A 20068-nucleotide genomic window follows, 5' to 3' on the forward strand; every position below is an offset into this window, starting at 1 on the left:
AAGGGACAGCTGGAGTCACATAGGAAGAGGTGGGGTCGTGTGGAAAGAGGAGCGTGAAGTGCCATGGAGGAGAATGGGTAAAATCATGTAGGTCATCAAGTTTATAGTAGTAAGAGAAAAGGTCACAGGGGATGATTCTGGCCTAACCTCATGATGGTGGGTCACATACTAGCCTGTAGCTATCTAGAGACAGGCTTGGCATTGGATTTCTTATGGTGCAAGCCTGGCATTACATCTCACTTACAAGACAGCCAAAGTCATGAAGGCCCAACTCGTGGGAGGTTACTTACATAGCGGTTAAAGAGAGGAGCTCTAGAGCGATATAAGTGATAGACTTCAACAGTTTTCAAACTGTGTGGTTCTGACTGGTTAGTCAGTCTCTTTGTGTTTCCATCTCTGGCATCTGCAAATGGGAACAATGAAACTGGCCTCTAATGATGTTCTAAAAGTAGGCAAAGGACCAGGGAGCTACAAACATTCATTTGGTATTGACATCATGGCTCCCCTTGCTGCCCATGGCTCCAGACCAAGTGGCTTTTCCAGTTGGTACCAATCAGGAAAAAGAGGAGATGAGGAAACAAAATCAGAGAAACTCATTAGGCTTTATTGTATAGCCCCCACCCACCCTACCACTCAATATATGGCATTGTCAGAGTAGATTCACTCAGAAACTGATGTCAGGACCTGGAATTGGTTGCCTTCCTCCCTGGCTTCAGAGAAGCTAAAGTTCTTCTTTGATATCCAGTTTTCTCTCTGGTTTTGGCTGTTCCTTTGGCTGAGCCACTTTCTTCTCCTTCTCAGCCGTTTCCTTCCTTCTCTCCAGCTCCTCTGGCTGGCTTATACTGCCCAGCGCAGGAGACTCTTTGGCTGGCCTGTCTTGTTTGCTTGTGTCTTCTACCTTGAGAGGCGGCTTCTCAGGCAACTTGTCTATGTGCTGCATCTCTGGCTCAGCTAACACTTCCTCCTCTGCCACTTCATTTTGCTCAATGTACAATAGCTAGTAAAGAAAATGTGGGAACAAGAGAGGGAAGGAAAGACAGAGTAAGGAAGTATGTGTAAACATTGTGGTGAAAACCAGTAATGCTGTTCTGGGTCAGCCCAGAAAGAATCATTTGTGGCCTTTGTTTCCTCATAGATAAAGATGATAAAGTGCCTAACTATGGTTCTGACCCCTTTGACAGAGGGCACACTTCTTATATGACAGGTGTGGTGACCAGTCCCTAACTCCAGGACAGATCAGGTGACTTTGACTTAGTTAATGAGATACCTCTCTAGCATGCACATTACTACTACTGAGAAATGGATCTTTTCTTTCTAAACTGAGAGGAGGTAAGTTTGGAGCCATGGGGGTAACATTTACCATCTATGGGGAAGTGACTGCTTGAGAAAACTCCCAAGACAGAAGAAAGCAGGAAGACAGAAAGCAGATATGACCATCTGGGTCCTGCTGGGCCAGCGTCCTACTAGGTAAATGGGATAAACACCCATTGCTACTGAAGTAGGCAAGGTGACTTTGATATTAGCAACAGAAAGTACCTTAACTGATTTAGATGCCATCTTCTAGAAGGTGGCTCACTCTGGCATGGTTAGGAGAAAGGGGTGACTGTGGTCACATTTATCAGGACAGCAACTCCAGAGGGCAGACTCCCATCAAGACATTTGATCACTATCTCAGGAAAGTGACAAGCGGGCCGTTTTGAAGGCTGTATGTTACTTGAGAGTCTGTTATCTAATGACTGCTGTTCCTACTTCCTTGTCACAAGTTCCCATAAAATAACCAGTGAGCTCACTCAGAGTGGGTGGTTGTCCAGGGCAGCATCAAAGCTGTCTCCAGAGAGAATGAGATAATAGATGGGACTCTTGGCATGATTGTTATATGGGTTTCCTGGTAATTGTGTGGTGAAGAGAAGACCCAGTCTGTAGTTGTGTGCCTTACCTCATCATCTTCCTCAATCCTAACCTTGACATGGCTTTCCAGGAAGTCACAAAAGCCCTTCATGGTGTGCTCTCCTTTATACATGACAGCCTAGGAAGACAGCAGAGCAGGATTAAGATGGGAGCTTCTTCCTGTAAGTTGCTCATAGAGTATTATAAAACTAAACCCAGGATCAAATTCCTAACAGCCTAGACATACCAAAAATGTCTTAACCTCTGTGAGTGTCCTTTTCCATGGCTCTGAAATAAGGATAAGAACTCTCTCATCAGAGGACATGAGGAATGGATCATATATGAACCACAAAGTCATACTTTATAGGTCTAACCCCTGACTGGATTACTTACCCATGTGACTTCCTTACTGAATGCAGTTTTCTCATATGGTATTAACTCCAAGAGCTTTCCCATAGTGTTGTTGGATTAAATGAGCTAATATAGGAAATGTGTCTAAAGCAGTGCTTGGCTTATGGTAAGTATCACACGCACTTGCTCTTTTGAGTAACTGGTTTTAGTAGTATTGTAACAATAACAAAAATGGTGTTAAACACCTACTGTGTGGTCAGCAAGCATTCATAATAGTTCCCTTTCTTTTGTGGGTCTTTAAGGGGACTTTTTACCACATAACTTGAGATTGGTGGCTCTTAGCCTCATCCTGTCAATTTAATTTCATTTTCCCCAGATTTACTACATGTACCTTCTACACTGGGATGCTATCACATGCACTCAGTGATCTGGTCATCCTTTCCCCCTCATCACACATGATATACATCCTACCTATAGAGTTCATGACCTGTCCTTTAATCAAATGTAAATCTCAACCATTCTCCAGAGTCCCAAGTCTGTATGAAAACTTTAGCCCCATTTATTCTCCAGATTCTGTACCCCACCCCCACTGCATACATAGATGGATCTATGTCATGCTTTTCCTCACTTTCAACCTCTCATTTCTGAAACAAGGACCTTGACTCATGCCTCTTTGATACCATTTTCCATCTACCAAAGCCCCATAGAGAATATGTTTCACCAGTCCTGGTTATGGTTGGACAAGAACTAGGATTCCCAAGTGTAAAGAGGATTGTTGATGTCTGGGATACATGTTTTTAATCTGGTAGCATTCCAGCCCAATATTCCTGCACAGACATCCTTTATTCTCTGTAGTCTGAAGTACAGAGAGGACAGCCTCAATATTAGAGGCAACTCTGTCCTATCAAAACATCCATATACCCAGATGACATGGTGATTGGCCAACAATAAGCAATGGGCTCAAGCTGTGTGCGATTACAAGTCTTAGAACTTGCCTGTAATATGACGGAAAATATTCTGCACTTGAATATGAGAACATACTAGGGACTGGGACTGAGAATGTTCAGTAAAAGGCTGAGCTAGAGAGAAGCTGCATTCCCAGTAATGACACATTTTCAACTATGTGGTCCCAAGAGTCTCTCACCTCTTGCGAGTCAGTAGGGAAAAGCCGGAAGAATGGGTACTGTTCTGGGTTCGCCAGCTGAATGTCATTTGCTGTTATGTCAATCTTGGCGATGATGACTGTGGAGTGGTTTTGATACTTTATACCCAGCTCTTCCAGAAGTGGTAATAGCACCCTGCACTTCTCAGACCAGGGTGCATCTGGAAAGGAAGGGTGTATCTCAGCTCCTGCTGTCCAGGACTCTGAAAGCTGATGCCGTGTAGCAGCCCTGTTGCCTTCTTACCACGAGTCTGCTCAGCAGGCTACACTCTCTTTTAATAACACCATAGCTTATTTTTATATCTCAGTATACGATCACTATTAAGTAATCAGAATAAAAATTAAGCCTAGTTCTGTTTCTCTTAGACACTAACATTTTCCATGTGTTAATATGGTCTTTAAAACAACAAAATAAAACAACAAAACAAAACCTTTCCTTTTAGAATAGTATTCCACTGCAGTTGAAGAGAAAACCAAGGAAAATATCTATGCCGTTGTTATGTTCGAGGGAAAATGGTGTGTTTATAGCACAGAAGTTAAGCTACTTACCCAAGGTCATCCAGAAAATTAAGCGAAGGGAATAGGATCTGAAGAAAGGTCAGTCGGGCTTGATTGTACTACAAATATGGCATAGTATAAAGTTACATAACATATATTATTATATAACTATCGGACATGCCTTTTAGTCCCTTGGAAGAAAATATGCCCAGGAAGCTAAACAGGTATGTCTTAAAATTGTGACAACTACCCTTGGCAGGGGACACTGGCCTTCCTTGTGGAAAGTTCCTTGAGCTTTGAGTGACCCAGACAGCTGGCCCTTTGGAAAGAGACCAGAGCGGAGATCCAAAACAGGGAAATCCAGACCTCACTGATTTGCCCTCATCTGAAGTTCAGAACTCAAGAGTTTTGCTCTGTGGGAGGAATGGCCTCAGAGGCCCTGACAAGCTCATCTATCCATTTATCAACCAAGTACCCCTGGTGACCAAATCTCCTGCCTGCTGCACCCAGACACCCCCTGGAGTCTGATAGGCCCTGGCTAGGAACATGGAGGACTATAATGGCTGAAGCCCCAGGGTGCAATCCGACAGCCCTGCTTCTAAGAAAATGAGGCTGCTCTTGCCTTTCATCAGAGGCAAATGAGTGTTCTCAGAACTCTGTGTGTCTCAGAAGTGGAGAAAGGCTTCCTCAGCTCATCGATGAAAGGGAGCAGAGAGCTATGACTCAGCTGTATAGCTCTCAGAAGCACTGTCAGCTGTCAAGTGTCTGCTTCATTGAGGTTGTGAAAGGGTGTATGATGGGCTCAGCACAGGGACGGCTGTACTTTGGCTCTTAGCGTTTACTGTGTGACCTTGACCTGTATCTTGGAGAAAGGCAATGTGCTATCCTCACCACCTTGCTACACACAAGCCTGGCCTGGTGTACAAGCTCACTAAATGCTACCTTTACCTGTCTGAAGTAGCTTTGGAGTCACCTTCTGCAGTGTCTCATGGAGAGAAGGTTCTAGTTTGGGGAGGCTGGCGTATAAACTATAGATGATGGGAAAGAGTCACAGTCCTTGGTCGGCAGTGGAAATAATTACGATGGAGTAACAGTAGTCATTATTTGTGGAGTGCTTGCAACATGCCATATACTATATACAAAGTCCTTGACATGAAACATTTGTGCCTCTACCTCACAGGAACATTGGATGAATCAGATACGGTCCAAAGTAGGGGAATTATGGATGGCAGCATGAATGTAGGTGCTGGAGCCAGACGGAAAATGGTCAAAATCCAGTTTCTAGCACTTACTGAGTAACACTGGGAATAATTGTTGGCTGAGATTCTGTTGAGTGATCCACACATTGGAAGCACAGCAATAGCTGCTTTCAAGAGGATTTGTTAGGTAATAATGACATAGGTATACAGTGAAGCAAGCCTGAGTCCTAACGTACTGTTGCATCCAGTAAAGCCGTGTTAGCCAGCCATGTTACTGCTGTTACACATTGTCATAGGTCTGGATTAGCTGGAAAGCATTCACACATGGGAAGAATTAATTTGGGGCACCAAGTTGCCTGTGGCTGCTGGCATCCTGAGCTAATGTTGTTGAGAGTCAGGAGATAATCCTCAGCATGGTTTTAGAGTTTATGGGTTTAAAGCCTGCACTGTCCAAGAATTCACAAACAATACTTGTAAAGTATTGGAGCCCTTAGGCTCTCACTGTCTCCATGAAGATACTTACAGAACATCACAAACACATCCTTCTCCTTATCAAAGACAACCACATTGAAGTTCTTTCCCACGAGCTTCTTAACTGGCTCTTGGTCCCAATATTTTGGAATCTCTTCACTGGATTTGTGTTTCTAGGAAGCAAATTCAAGAGGTCTAACACTCCCCGGTATGGAAAAGAACAAGCAACTGGGGTTCCCAACCCTCCATTATAAACAATGAAAGGCTTTGTTTTGGAAAGACAAACTCTTGAAAGGATTTGCAATGCAGAGATAATCATGAACCCAGTGATATCTTCTCACTGGTCCAGAGCAGCCTGGAGTCAGGGTGCTGAAGGGGAGTCAGAGCTCTGGGCTGCAGTTTATCCATACACAATTCTTGGGATTCTCAGACGACAGTGGGACTTATGCCATTAGCTTCTCCATTAAGACTATGGCTGTCCTCATTACTGTGAGAGTCAAGACAAGGCGTTTGTGCGCTGGTGTCCCCCAAGTTCATCACTACTTTCCCTCTTGCATTTCTTTGGCTATACTGATCATCAGTTGCCCCAAAGCCTAAGCCACTTCTGACTGGTACACTCTAGAGTGCCCGGAAGGCCTTACTTCAAGTTCTACTCTCCTTCCATCCAGTTAATTCAAATTTATCCTTCAAGATGCTCTTTGGAGAAATGCTTTAGATTTCCCAAGTTATATGAGGTTCTACCACCATAAGTTCTTTGAAATATTTCCTCATGCTTCTTTCAGAATTAATATTCACTTCCTTTTTTTCTATTTTTTTTCTTCCAGACTAGGTAGTACACCATAAAGGACTTCTTTTCTTCCTTTATCAAGTATTTGCACATAGAAAGACCTCAGTAAAAATTGTTCAAATGGATGACGGAAAGAATGAATTTAGCAGCTGTTTTGGCTTAAAGTTTTAGAAATCTTAGAATTTGTTTTTCTATACTATCACTGACTCTTGGGTATCTCTTGAGTCTATACCCTCTCTTTTCCATTTCCCTGTGACTGCCCTAGTCTAGCTAGCCCATGCTCCTCACATAGATTCCCTCTGAATCTCCTTCGAAACCTCACTATGCCTTTCTTTCCTACAATTAAAGCTCTATTTGTTTCGTGGAGATCTAGTTTCTCCTGGTATATGGAATGCCAAATCTTTAATATGCTTATGAAGTCCTTGCCATGTGGCTTCTGTCAAACTCTTTAGCCTTCTCTTTAGTGATGATATCCCTCCTCTACCTTACAGCCTCTGGAAATGACTTGAAGGTGCTTTCACTGGAAGCATAAAGGTGGTGGGAAACTGGCCATGGAAGAAAAACTATGATGCAAACAATGAAGAATTGGGAATAGGCAGATCAGATGGAAATCACTGATCAGGTGGCGAATGTTTATCTGTGTTCCAGTAGCACAAGAGAATGTGTTGACTTTTGAAGAGTGGAAAAGCACCCTGCATGTAACTGGAGGAAAGAGAGGCTAGGGAGGGTCTCAGGCACATTGTAGATGTGATAACAGAATGTGCGGATGCCTCTAGCATAAAGACTTCTCTTCCCTTGATGGTACATGACTAGACTGTTGAGCTGAGAGAGAAAATAGGAATGGGACTGGAAGAGAAATTGACCTAAAGTTAAAGAGATAAATACCATAGAGAGATTTATACAGAGATTCTGAAATATTTCTTGGTAGAGGGAGGTTTGGTTGGTGTGTCTACAAGGTCGGTCAGTCTCATGGTAAAGTAGCTCCTTTTGAACATTACTATGGAGGTAGAATAAAACAAGTGTGTTCAGCAGGAGTTAGATTTTTGCCTGGAGGTGTGTGTGTGTGTGTGTGTGTGTATGTATATATATATATATATATATATATATATGTATATATGTATATACATATACATATGTGTGTATGTGTATATATGTATATATGTATATATATGTATATATGTATATACATATACGTGTGTGTGTGTGTGTGTGTGTGTGTGTGTACCTTCTATACCCTCAAGGTATAGAAGAAATGGAACATGAAGAGGATGAGGAAGTTATCAGAGTTAAGGGAAAAAAAAACATAGAATCCAAGTTCATGGAGAATGTCACCCTAGAGACTGAAATAGGATCCAAAGATCAAAGGTCATGGGAGGGGTGGGGCGTTTAGTAGTGTGGTCAGTAGTGAAGTGAATTAAGAGGAGGAGAAGCTTGAAATGAGGCCTTTGGAGGAACTTCCAGCTCTGGATTATTAGCACATGAGCCAAGTGGCTGAGATGGTGCAGACATGACAATTCACAGAGAACAGAGACAAGCGTGTCAGATGTTAGTGTCTAGGAAGGATGGTAAAGCAGATAGCCTGCCCTGAGAAGTCTGCATCATTAAAGAAAGGGAGATGGCCAGAGGGTAGCAACACAGAAAAGACGGAAGTGGTGAAATTGATGCCAAAGGCATGAAAGTCAAAGAACATTGGATTTTAGATGATAGAGAAATGGTTTGGAAGCATGAGGAAGGACACCAGCTTTTTCATCTGACCTCAGGATCATGTAAGTCAGAGAAGAGCTTCCCCTGAGAAGGCTGCAGAGGACACAGGGTCCCCATAGAAACAGACAGAAGGGGATGGAAGCAGCCGGAGGTAAGGTCCCCATAGATGTTGAATTATCTGAAGGCTCTCCATACACCCCTGTCATCACGCCTGTCACTATCCAAAACATGTTTGAAGGATTCTCTGTTTACTCTCAAAGATGTTTTGGTTTGTAAAAAAACCACTATGACATCAGCAAGAGTGCTTATGGTTAAGTTCCTGTACCTATCCCTTCCAGCAACATGGACTACTCCTCTCCAGCCAACACACACGTTAAGGGTCTCTGAAGCTCTGAGGCTAACTCCTGGATGCTACTTGCTTCATCTCTTCTCTTCTGACCCTAGTTCAAGGGGATATTCTGAGAAGAGGCTGTAACGATGAAGACCTCCTTCAGGTGACAAGTCAGCTCTCTAGAACAGCTGAACTTCTCCTGAGAATTTTCTTTATGACTGAAGAACTGGCAGCATATCTCCAGCCTCAGAAGAAGTCACGAGATGCAGTGATTCAAGGCAGAAATGAAGAGACTGTATTCCATTGAACCTTGGAATGGTCTCTGTGCTGTCTCTTCCTATAGCTGGACAAAACCCAACAGGACTGTAAGGAGGTGCTCAGGTTCTAGTCATGACTCACCTGAGAGCAGGCTTACCTTGGCAGTTCTGCTGAGGAAGCTATTGCAGAATTTCTTGAGGCTTTCAAAGGTTATATTATCCGTGGGCATTTTGTACCTGGCATCAGAGCTTAAGTTCAGGATTTGAACAGATGGGACATTGACTCTTGAGATCTGGAAGTACTCAAAGATGCGTTTGTTTTTAGGTTCATCCGAATTCACAAGGACGAAAAGAATCTGCCAAGTCAAGCAAAGTTTCTTGTAGCTCTGGACCCTTCGGATCAAGGGTAGGGAACCACTGAGAAGCTAGGAACTAATGAAACTCAAATAGCAAGGATTAGGGAGCACCCCAAGGCAGACTCACTCCTATACCCACGAGCAGACAGGCAGCCTCCTCAACATAGTTTTTATGCGGTGCATAAGCCACACAGCTTTAGGAACTTAGCATGTCCTTTCTGTTTATCCTTGTTTCATGCCTTGGCTCCCTCCTCTGGAAAATGCTAAGCCTGATCATACTTGCTTTAGAGAGTTGCTTAGAGAGTTTAGAAGGTGGGCAAAGGCCTGGTTTACTGAATGGCAAGTGGAAAAATGTTTCCCACGTGTCAATTCAAACTTACTCTATGAAGGAAACCCGTAACCCATTTATTCATACATTCACACAATAAATGTTCATAGAGTGCCGAGTACATATTCAAAAATCTACGTGGAAGACGGAATCTCTGCTCTGTGAAACTTACATTCTAGTGGAGGACATGGATGAGAAACACATTTAGGTAATGACAAGCGAGGATTAGAAAACACAACAGAGTGATGGGGCAGAGAAACCATGCAGATGAGCTAAGACATGGGCTCGAGCTCAGAGAAGTCAGCGTGCCAGGAGAAAAATCCATTTTAGCAAACAGTACAGGGACTATCAGTTCATCAATTAGAAACTCGACACGAGAGAAGAAAATCTCTAGTAGAAAAAAGAACACGGAAATCAAAATGTTCTGGAAAGGAAAGGAAAGTGAGACACCAGCACCGTGACGGAGAGCATCGTGGGGGATGAAATCGGACGCTATGAAAGTGAAAGTGGAGATCAGAAGTCTAGTAGGAAACTTAGGTCTGGTTTGAGGAGAATAAAGACAGTATCAAGCCAGAGAGTTTTGAGGAGAGGAATGTGCAAACAATTAGTTGCAGAGAATAAGTGAGAATGGATGCAAGGAGATGAGTTAGAGGTTTTCACAGACACCTGCTGTCACCTACTCTCAGGTCATTCATCCATCCAAAGGTTTGCCCACAAGAGACAATGCACCAGTCTTCTGGGCTCTATGGAAACTATAAAACAAAACAAAACAAAAATAACAAACTAGAACAGACTGTTAAACTATTTTGAACACATCCAATAAGTATCAGTTATTTCTACACCCCGGATACTGTAGTAGGCAGTAAAGTGGTGAGGTTTGGTGGGACAATATTAGTCAAACCCGTTATCTGTAGCTCAGTAATGACATTTGGGGATGCTCTCCCCAAATTGTGGCAACATGAATTTAGAGTTCCCTCTCCTGATCTGTTCCAAGATAAAATTCCAGCTACATTAAAGGATTAAGGCAAAACAAAATAAAAAAAAAAGGAAATACAGTTCAAGGTCAGCAAGACAGCTCAGCAGGTAAAACCGTCTGCTGCACTGGAGTTCAGTTTCCAAGATCTGCATCCTAAAAAGAGAGAACAGATTCCTCACGGCTGTCCCCTGATATCCACACACATACTGTGGGATACATATCCCCATGTGCACACATACCCACAGACTAATAGTAATTTTTTTAAAAAAAATAAACATAGCTAAGTATTGACTATTATAGCTCATGAGAAGTCACCAGGCCACAGTCACATTAAATATCTGAAAGTATAAAGCTGAGAAATGAAGTAGATTAATACTTGTGAGAGGTATCTGTTATTGGAAGCATCTTTCTGAAAACTAGCGTGTTTGTACTTCAGTGTCTTTGCTCTGTTTTTATGTTTCAACATTATCGTTTAATTTCAGAATTACTGTAAATGAAAAAAAACAAAAAAACAAAACAAAACCAAAAAATCTTTCATAGTCCAGATGCAGTAAGTCACACACACAGACATAGGGATAAGAGGTGATTTCTTTCCACTGGTGCTGCTGAGAGAAGTTACAAGCACCAGGAAATGTACTTTAGCTCATTGATTTGAGTGTGTATTTTCTACATTGAAGTCAGAGTCTCTGTAGAACATAGACCTGAAAAGAACACCTTGAGCATATTTACTAAGATGAATGAAAGACCATAGGCTTGGCTCCCCACAAAGGAAGAATAGAACAGACTCATCTGAAATAAAATAGTAAACATTATGTAGCATTGATATGTAAATTGTGAACTACATACACAAATTATGTGCACATAATTTCCGAATTAATGTATAGTGAGTAGAAAAGACAACTATACTCAAGAGTGTGCTGCGGTTCCTCTGCGCCATTAAAGAGCTTTCAACAATGAGCTGGGCTACAAACCTTGTTCTGGAATTCCTTTGAAATTTGTCTGTAATGCCGGATTATGGTGCTGTATGGCTCTGAGTTTTTGGAGATAAAGAGCAACATGTGATTTAAGATGTTCATCTCATAAATCAGGTCCTTATTCTGAAATTGCAAGGAAAACGTGTCATTCAAAGGACACACGCAAGGGTACCCACTGTTCTTCTGGACCCCTTTGCCACTGACCTCAGGGTTGAATTCAATCACAAAACCCGTGAGCTGTTGCTTTATGACTTGATTGAGATAGTCTTTGTTTGTACTGTCGTTAATAAGCTCTTGACGTTTCACAACTCTCCCCTTGAGCCAGGGGAAAGGCATGTTAGATGGCAATAACTTCCATAATATATACACCTAACAGATGTAAATAGTACATCCCACCCCAGCATGAGAGTAAAACATTGAGGATATTGGCAGGAATAGTACATAACCCAAATACTTAATAACTAGGAACATTGAGCAAATCAGTCTGTATGTGAGATAGCAAATGTGATGGACTGGCAGTCCCAGCTGCTATGCTCTGAAATCCACCAAAATACTTGCATTAAGGCTGAGTACCGTGCCACATTGCACCAAAGAGTGGCTGAAGGTTTCAGGGATACAAAGGCAAACCCAGAACTGGAAGATCCAAGACTTCCCCAAGAGGCACCTCCGATCAACTTCCTGTGGTTAAAGCCCCATCTCTGAGACTTCTTCTCCAAAGGGTCCCACCTTCGTTGTGATCTGATGGCTCTCTGAGTTCCTCCCCGCTATGTGTTTTTCCTAATGAATAGTTGGAATATCTAATCCTGCTATGTAACTGCTCCCAGAAGGATTTGGATAAACATAGGGGTAATGTGGTAACTTACAGTCCGTGAGCAGTCTTCACCCCCACCAGCCAGAACTTGGTACAAACTTCTCCCCTAGACTCTTGAAATGCTTTCCACACTGACCTCTCCACCTCTCCTCTGCTTCCTTCCAGCTTCCCCACCCCTGCCCCTGACACCAGCCATCCTGATGGTTTTAGAACACAAACTTGATTTTTGTCTTTGTTTTCTTGCTTCAATGTGTTATAGTCCTAAGATGTCCTATGTATAAAGTTCCAGCTCTTTGCTGGTCATAGCAGCAGTCCCATAATTCTAATTGGAAAGCTGTAGTTGTGCTAGCTACCGACCCGAACAAGGTGTATGTGTTAGTTCTCTTAGCCTTGTAGGATTTCCAAACAATTGGTGATGTTGGAAGGTGCTAATATTGGTCTCCCACTTTTCCTTTTCTCTTTCTTCTTTTTCTTTGTTGTATTCATACCCCTCACACTTTCCACATGAGGGAATTGTGGCACAGAGAAATGAAATAACCTATCCAAAACTACTAGGTTACAGACAGACTCTGGAGTTAGTTATCTAGTTGGTTAGTACTAGGATGGAACCTTGAGCTTCACATGTACGAGCATGTACTCTACCATTGAATCATACCCCAACCCTGAAGTCAGGATTTATAACTAGTCTAACCCTAGTGTTCAATGTTTGTCAGTTTAACATAGACCTTTCTATAAATTATACGGACTGAGAACGTTGTATCTATGCATTTAGTTTTGTGTGTGTGTGTGTGTGTGTGTGTGTGTGTGTGTGTGTTATATGTGCATGTATATAATAACTAAGTAAAAAGAGAACATGAATTAGAGAAAGAGCAAGAGTATATAGGATAGTTAGAGGGAGGAAAGGAAAGGGATAGATTATGTAATTATAATTTCAAAATTAAATTACTATAATTGGTAGATAAATAAAATATACCACTTTCTGCCCATAGGTCTAATAAAGAATCCAAGTACTTAATAAAGGTATTTATCATTAGTAAATAAAAAAAAACACCTGAAATGTATTTTCCACAACTGCTAAAGCCTTTGGTTTTATAATTGGTTTACTCTGCAGAACTTAGATGTGTAGACAGACTACAGGTAACAAAAGTTTAATAGGGTTTGTGAAGGAACTCCCCAAATTCTATGTATGGCAGATATTGGCAAAGGCAGAGAAGTTGGGAAGTCAGGGGACCAGGAAAACAGATTTCTCACAAGTCAACTAACCAGTGACACTTAGGTCATAGTTAATAGAACCAGAGCTTGTCCCCAAGTGCTATTCCTTAGTATGAAGTGAAAGAGCCCTCACAATCAATAGGGCCAAGACCTACCTTTTTAAATACAAGGACGCTGTCAAGGATCACGTGGAATCGCCCAAATGAATTTTTTATTTGTATTGCTCCAAACGTTAGTTCTGGAAAGTCCTTGATGGTGTCATAAAACAATTCTGCCACTTCTTCCTCTAAATCCTGTTTGGGAAAGACCATTCCATGATTCTCTGGAGAAGCAACAGTGCCTGGCTTGAGGGGAAGATAGGAAAGAATACTCCATCTATGCCTTTGATTTTCTAAGTGTTGGGGTTTTGCTGGGTGGTCTGTCTCCTTTTATGCATGTTTCCCATCCAGAATGTTTCTCTGACTATGACTGAACCACACACAGCGAATTCTCAGAGATCAAAGGTGATAACTGGATATCTTCACTTTTCCTTTTATTAAAAGTTGTCCTAACCCATGAACTGAGAATTTTTTAAAATTAATTCCTGAAGCACTTTCAGAAGAAGCGATTTGATTTGACTGTACAGAACAGCAAATGTGAACTGGTATTGGGATGCAGCTGCCCTGTTGGCCTTGGGGATTCAGCATTCAGCATGAAGGAATATTTGGGGCAAGAATACTCTTGGGGGAGGAGAAAGGGAAGAGCTATGCACTCTCCTCATGTGAACATGATAGCAAAGATGGATGTTATTGAGAGATGAAGAATTGTCAATCCAAAGTAAATCAGTTAAGGCACATGAAAAACTCGTTTTCTACAAGCAAACATACTTGGTAATATTTATAACTGTAAAGAATAAAGAGCAATAGAAAGTGACCATAATACAATTCATAGTGACATTTAAATTCTTTATGTGTTTTTCCAAGCATCTTCCCTACTGCATCTGGATGGGGATTGATCCCTAGAGACCGGCTAAGCCTCCGCATAGTTACAGGCACTGTTAGAATCATAGTTAAAATCATCCTCAAGCTGGAAAACAAAGGCATCCTCTTAGTCTCCGACATGCTACATAGATACCCCAGAGATCAGTTCCACTGTTAAAACCAACTAAATAGGAATGCCAATTTCCTCCTACTCTCTCCATTTTTTCCCCATTCTCTAACTTCTAACATTTCAACTTTTGTGTTCTCTTTCTTCGTTTGAACCAGGAGCTTCTTGGAAACACCAGTTCAGTGGATGGAGAAATTGGGCAAAGCTCCGATCCAAGTTAGAAACCCTCCTTCCCTCCCCACACCACTCAGAAATGACCTACAACTCTCTACCCCAGTACCTGGAAGAAGCCAACGATGACCAGGGGCCTGGATTTCACAAAATCGGCCACTTCGTTGCTGTTGTTGAACAAAAGGGCTTTCTTGCTAATTTGTCTTCTCAACCAAACAACCAAAGCTGTTGATTCAACCACATCTGAAGAGAGACAATGAAATGAGTACCATCAGAACTTCCCGGAATTCAATGAACAGAAACTTCATGTCTTGAATCCCACCCTTTGCAGGCTAAAGACGGTATCTCAGTTTTCTTTTTTTTTTTCCTCCAGAATTGCAAGACATGAGTCTATCAACCACAGCTGACTGTTCCTAACTTCTCCCCACAGCCCGGACCCTGTACTGAATTTCGTACTTATATTAAAGCTTCACAACAACTCTATTCCCATTTTGCAGATGAGGAAAGCAAGGTTCAGTTTGCCAACAGCCAGTTCGTCAGCTCACCTAGGAATCTAACCCTGGAGGAAGCATCTTCAGTCCTCTCTAAGGTGATAGAAAAAGGAATTTGTTTTCTTAAGATATAAGTCAAAAGGTCACATGTTTCTGAAAATTCGGGGAACATCCAGTTTCTGCATCTATGATTCTAATGTTCTCAATGAGATCTAAATATCCTGGAAGGTTCCAGAACCCCGGCTTCTATCATTTAACTGCCACATGGGAGAGCCAAGCACAGAATTCCTAACCTCTAGAGTGAGGACACATATTCCAAATCTGGGAAAACATATGGTATACCAGAATGGACACATGGCTGTGTACAGTCAGATGTGCCTTTCCTAGAAACATCAGTTTCACAAGACAAAAAAATGGGGTAAGTTCTTGTTTACGGTAGTGTCTGGTATAGGGTTATGGAGAAATCTTTAAATAATTTTTGAACACAACAGGATCTGTTTTGAATCGCTTCAAAATGCAGCCAAACCATCATTTGTGACTTGGTAATTCCTTTAACTATTCATTTACTGGACATATGTGTATTGATTTCCCCTCATTGCATTAAGGTGCAATACTTAAGTCTTGCAGATGTTGTTGTGAGTAGAAAAGAAACAAATTACCACAGCTTTTGAAGCTCCTATATGTTGAGGAAGACAATAGTCAGCTAATTGCACAAACAAGTGTATAATCATACCCAAAGGAAATATTTGGAGCAAAGTTATATGAACTTGTGGCAAAAATATCTGACCTGGAAGCCAAGATCAAAAAAAAGTTTGGTAGGGACAATGACATAGGAGCTAAAATCTGAAAAATGGCCAGGAGCTAAGCAGGAAGCATTAAGAAAAGGATAGCCTCCAAGTTAGAGCACAACACTCGTGCAAAGGCCCCGAAGCAGGACAAATTGCCTCATAAAGACTGAGCAGTTCATCCAGAATCGCAGAGGCAACTGAAAGAGACTTCCAATATCTTAGTTACGTTTTAGCTGCTATGATTAAAAGCAAAGACAAGCAAACAAGCAAACAAACAAACAAACTGTCTGGCAAAAGCAACGGAAGGGAAAAGCGCTCGCTCTGGCTCATAGGTCGAAGCACAGCCCATCACAGCAGAGAAGTCAAGGTGGTGGGCAGGAGCCTGGAAGCAGGAGGTCATGTGACATCAAAACACAGAGAGCAGTGAGTATCATGCTCAGCTCACTTGCTCCAGTTCTCATCCTCTAGTACCTGTCTGGGGAAGGCCCGCCCTCAGTTAGCGTGAGTCTTCCCACATCAATTAGCCCAATAAAGCTAATCCTCCACAGCTGTGCCCAGAGCCCCATCTGCCAGGGGATTCTAGATCCAGTCAAAAAGACAACAGGAAGCACCACAATTCCGAAGACAGTGGTTCTCAGCCTTACTGATGCTGCCTTGACCCTCTAATACAGTTCCTCATGTTGTGGCGACCCCTCCCCTCAACCATGCAATTATTTTCATTCTTACTTCATGGTGGTAATTTTGCTAATGTTTTGAATTATAATGTAAATATCTGATATGCAGGATTTCTGATATGTAACCACTGTGAAAGGGTCATTCAATCCCCAAAGGCGTCAAGACCCCCCCAGGTTGAGAACCTCCATCCTCAGAGCATTAGAACTGTAGGAAAACCGTGATTAACACTGTTCCAAGCAGAAGTGCATGATAATGTATATTTAATGACTTTTTACAAAATAGACATGTGCATGTAACTGCTACTCAGATAAAGAAATAGGGTGTGGGGTGTGGTCCTGGCCAGCCTTTCAGGGTCTTCGTATGTTGAGGAAGACAAGCTCCATGGAAGCCTCCCACCCCAGAGTCCTCGTGTTCCTCACCTCTAACATCACGAATCTCTTTCCCTGTCCCTTGCTCCCTATAGCTGGAATCCTAGGGTATGTTAACCCAGAGCACAGTGACTAGCTTCCATCAGGATTTCTGGGCACAGAAGATGGAACGCTCAGCTTTGGTAGACACAATTAAGATTGACAACAAGGCCTCATGCCTATAACCCTAACTCTCAGGACTGAAGGAGGAGGAGCCTCAAGCCCCAGGCCAACCTGGGCTACAGAGTGACCCCATCTCAAACAAGGCAAAGCAGCATGCACACACAGAAGAGATCACCAAGAAAGCCTTCAAATGAGCTTAACCATCAGGTCAGCAGGCCCATGACTGCAGCCTCAATTCTTCCCTGCACTGATGGTTTCCTTGTTCATGTGCTCCCTGCCCCCAGTCATTCTGTCTTACCACCCCCTCCCCAGCCCTGGATATTTTCTTATGATTTCTGTAAGTGTATCACTTTCTGAAACTGTTGTCACGATTTGGAGTAAACTTGTGCGCTTCCAGGCACAGTTAGTGCTAAAAAGAAAGAAAAACAAAGAGAAAACAAAATCACTATACAATGAGGGAGCAAAGGAAGTGGACCACCAGGAAAGCCAGCTTGAGAAGAGTTGCGCCCAGGCCTCTTCTTCTGGGAGTTGCTTCTCCTCTTCTCTGTCTGGTGCTCTGGAGACTGGAAAGTTCGGGTTCTTGGAGCATCTTATTCCCAAGTGCCTGCAGCTTGGGTACTGCCCTTGCCAGACACTGTGCCTCCCCTGGCTCCTGGCTCGGTGCCAGAGGACACAGTGTTAGTAACTCAGGTGTGAATGCTGCGTCAATGATTGACAGGGCCAGAGCTTGGCTGCATATTTCCAAGCACAAGCTGTGACTGCATCAACTAATAGAGGCCCCAGAGGCCATTTGAGTCTCCTTCCTGCGGGGAGGTAGACACAGCCAAGTCTCTCACCACCAGTCCTTGCATACTGGAGGACCGAGCTTTGACCCAGCAAGGACCGCATCCCACCAATGGTCATAAATAATCCCAGTGCAGGTGGTGCGCAGAGCAATGTCTCCTCTTGGAACTCCAAGGAGTCCTGTCAAGTAGGTATTATTCATTCTGTCTAGAGTGAGCAAATGTAAGCCGAGGTCTATAGCTTTTCTCAAGTACTCACAGTCTAAGCACATCCTATTCAAAGAGTGGGCTATCCTAGCATCCCGTTTCCCCTTTCTGTGCTTGGGAAGTAACATTGAGAGGCAGAGGAGTAAGCTCAAAATTTAATGTGTTGTCTTCGGGTGTGTGCCTTCCTGAACTGGGCTCTTGTTATTTCATTTTGTTCAAACTTAACTATTCAGAACATAATTGTTCTGAAATTAATACTTAATAATAAACATTTCCATTTATTTAATATAAAGCACCATGGAGATCACCATTCAACAAACTTAGCCCTTGAGCCAAATATGGCCTGCTGTTTGATTTTATAAATAAAACTTTATTGAAATACAACCATGCCTGTTCACATAGTGTACAGCAGAGTGGGTAGTTATGACAGATTTTCTGCCTCATAAGGCTCAAATATCTACTACTCATCCCTTTCCAGAAGTCTTCCCTGACTTTACTGCTAACTAGCCTGAGCATTGCCTTTGTTAAAAAAAAAAGCGTTCAATATTTCAATGTATTTATTTATGTGTGCCAGTGTGCAGGTACCAAGGAGTATGTGTGAAGGTCAGGGTAGTTTGTTGGAGCCCAATGTGTGGGTTTCAGAGATCAAACTTGGGTTGCCAGGCTTGGCAGCAAGCCCCTTTACCTACTGAGCCGTTTTGCCAGCCCCAGCCTAGGATGCTGTGTAGAAGTTGTGACACTTTACTGGGCACCAGCTGTAAAAGTCACTGCTGGGCTGGGCTGTTGAGAAGCATACAAAGCACCCAGAAGCCAGTGCTGGCCCCACCAGGCCCTGTGCCTTGCAAGCATTGCCCCGCCTTCCGAGCAGCCCCGGGGTGGTAGAGATTTCACATGCCTCATTTTAAGATCAGGAAACTGAGGCTAGGCAAGAGGCATTGGTTGCTCCTGAGGCAAAAGGCGAGGACTTGGCTGCAGAGGCAGGAACCCAAGGATGGAGGTTAGATCACCCTTGTCTTTGTGGCTTCAAAGCAGATAGCATTTTGTGAGGTAACCTCTTGATCAGAATGCACAGATACCGTGGAAACACAGCTGAGAAGCAGGCTGCATGCCCTAAGCAGTCAGGGTAGACTTCTTGGAAGAGGAGAGGGAAACCTGCTGCATGGCAGAGGTGGTCTCAATAACTCATTGCCACCTCCAAGACGAAGGAGTCCTTGAGTACGTTCTCCTCCAACCTCACATAGAGTGTAGAAGCTACAACACAATCATCTATCATCTCTTGACGGAATCAGGTCTCAGTTGTCCGTCAACAGGGAAGGGCAAGCCAGCACCTGAGCTATGCCATGAGCAGGTGTTTATTTGCACAAAGTACACCAGGCCTGCTTCATTCTTCACGGTTCTCCCTGAGGCCAAGACATCAAGGGCCCTTGCTTGGCTTAGATGGTTGCCTCTTACTGAGGATCATTCCTCAGCATCCCGAGCAATCAAATGCCATCCCTCTTGTCACCTTTTCTGGTTCCACACACTACCCCTCATTTGGACTGTTGGGGCCTGGTTTGTTACACAAAGTGCCTTTCCCAGCCAGCCTGCCCAGTGTCTTCCCTGCGCCCTCTTGTGGGCATTCTGAGAACTGCAACGAGCTTGCATTTCCCTTGCTCCTAAAGTCTAATTCTCCAGGTCCTGGAGCAATATTCCATTAGGTTTGTTCAAAGCTAAACTGCCTACTTCTTCTTCATCTCTTGAGTTGGACTGTCTCCTTTGTGTGGCTCATTTAGCTCCTGGGATTTTCTTGTGTTCCCTGCTTAGAAGGCTTCAGAAGTGCCAAACTCTGTAAACAGCAGTGCCTGTTTTCTGATTCTGCCGTTCGACGCATATACGCATATACCGTGGTGCCATTCTAGAAGATGGGCTTGGTTCTTTTGTTACACTCATTTATGAATTATTCAAGGATGTGTGCCACAACTTACCTGTGGAGGTCAGAGAACAACTCACAGGCATGGACTGCCCTCTTCCACCCCGAGGGTTGCAGGAATGGAA

At 43.0% G+C, this 20068-nt stretch overlaps 1 protein-coding gene across 1 annotated transcript in view; it reads right to left on the reverse strand.

The window, feature by feature from the left end:
- Positions 1-583: 583 nt before the first annotated feature.
- Pdilt (protein disulfide isomerase-like, testis expressed) overlaps positions 584-20068 on the reverse strand; it is a 31294-nt gene continuing 11809 nt past the window's right edge. Inside the window, 9 exon segments of the mRNA NM_001013902.1 lie at positions 584-997; positions 1937-2026; positions 3383-3561; positions 5621-5741; positions 8806-9003; positions 11279-11404; positions 11486-11596; positions 13460-13597; positions 14671-14804. Coding sequence (NP_001013924.1) covers positions 722-997; positions 1937-2026; positions 3383-3561; positions 5621-5741; positions 8806-9003; positions 11279-11404; positions 11486-11596; positions 13460-13597; positions 14671-14804 — 1373 coding nt within the window. The 3' untranslated portion in view covers positions 584-721.

This window comes from Rattus norvegicus, chromosome 1, assembly GCF_021556685.1.
Source record: "Rattus norvegicus strain SHRSP/BbbUtx chromosome 1, alternate assembly SHRSP_T2T, whole genome shotgun sequence".
Classification (NCBI taxonomy): Eukaryota; Metazoa; Chordata; class Mammalia; order Rodentia; family Muridae; genus Rattus; species Rattus norvegicus.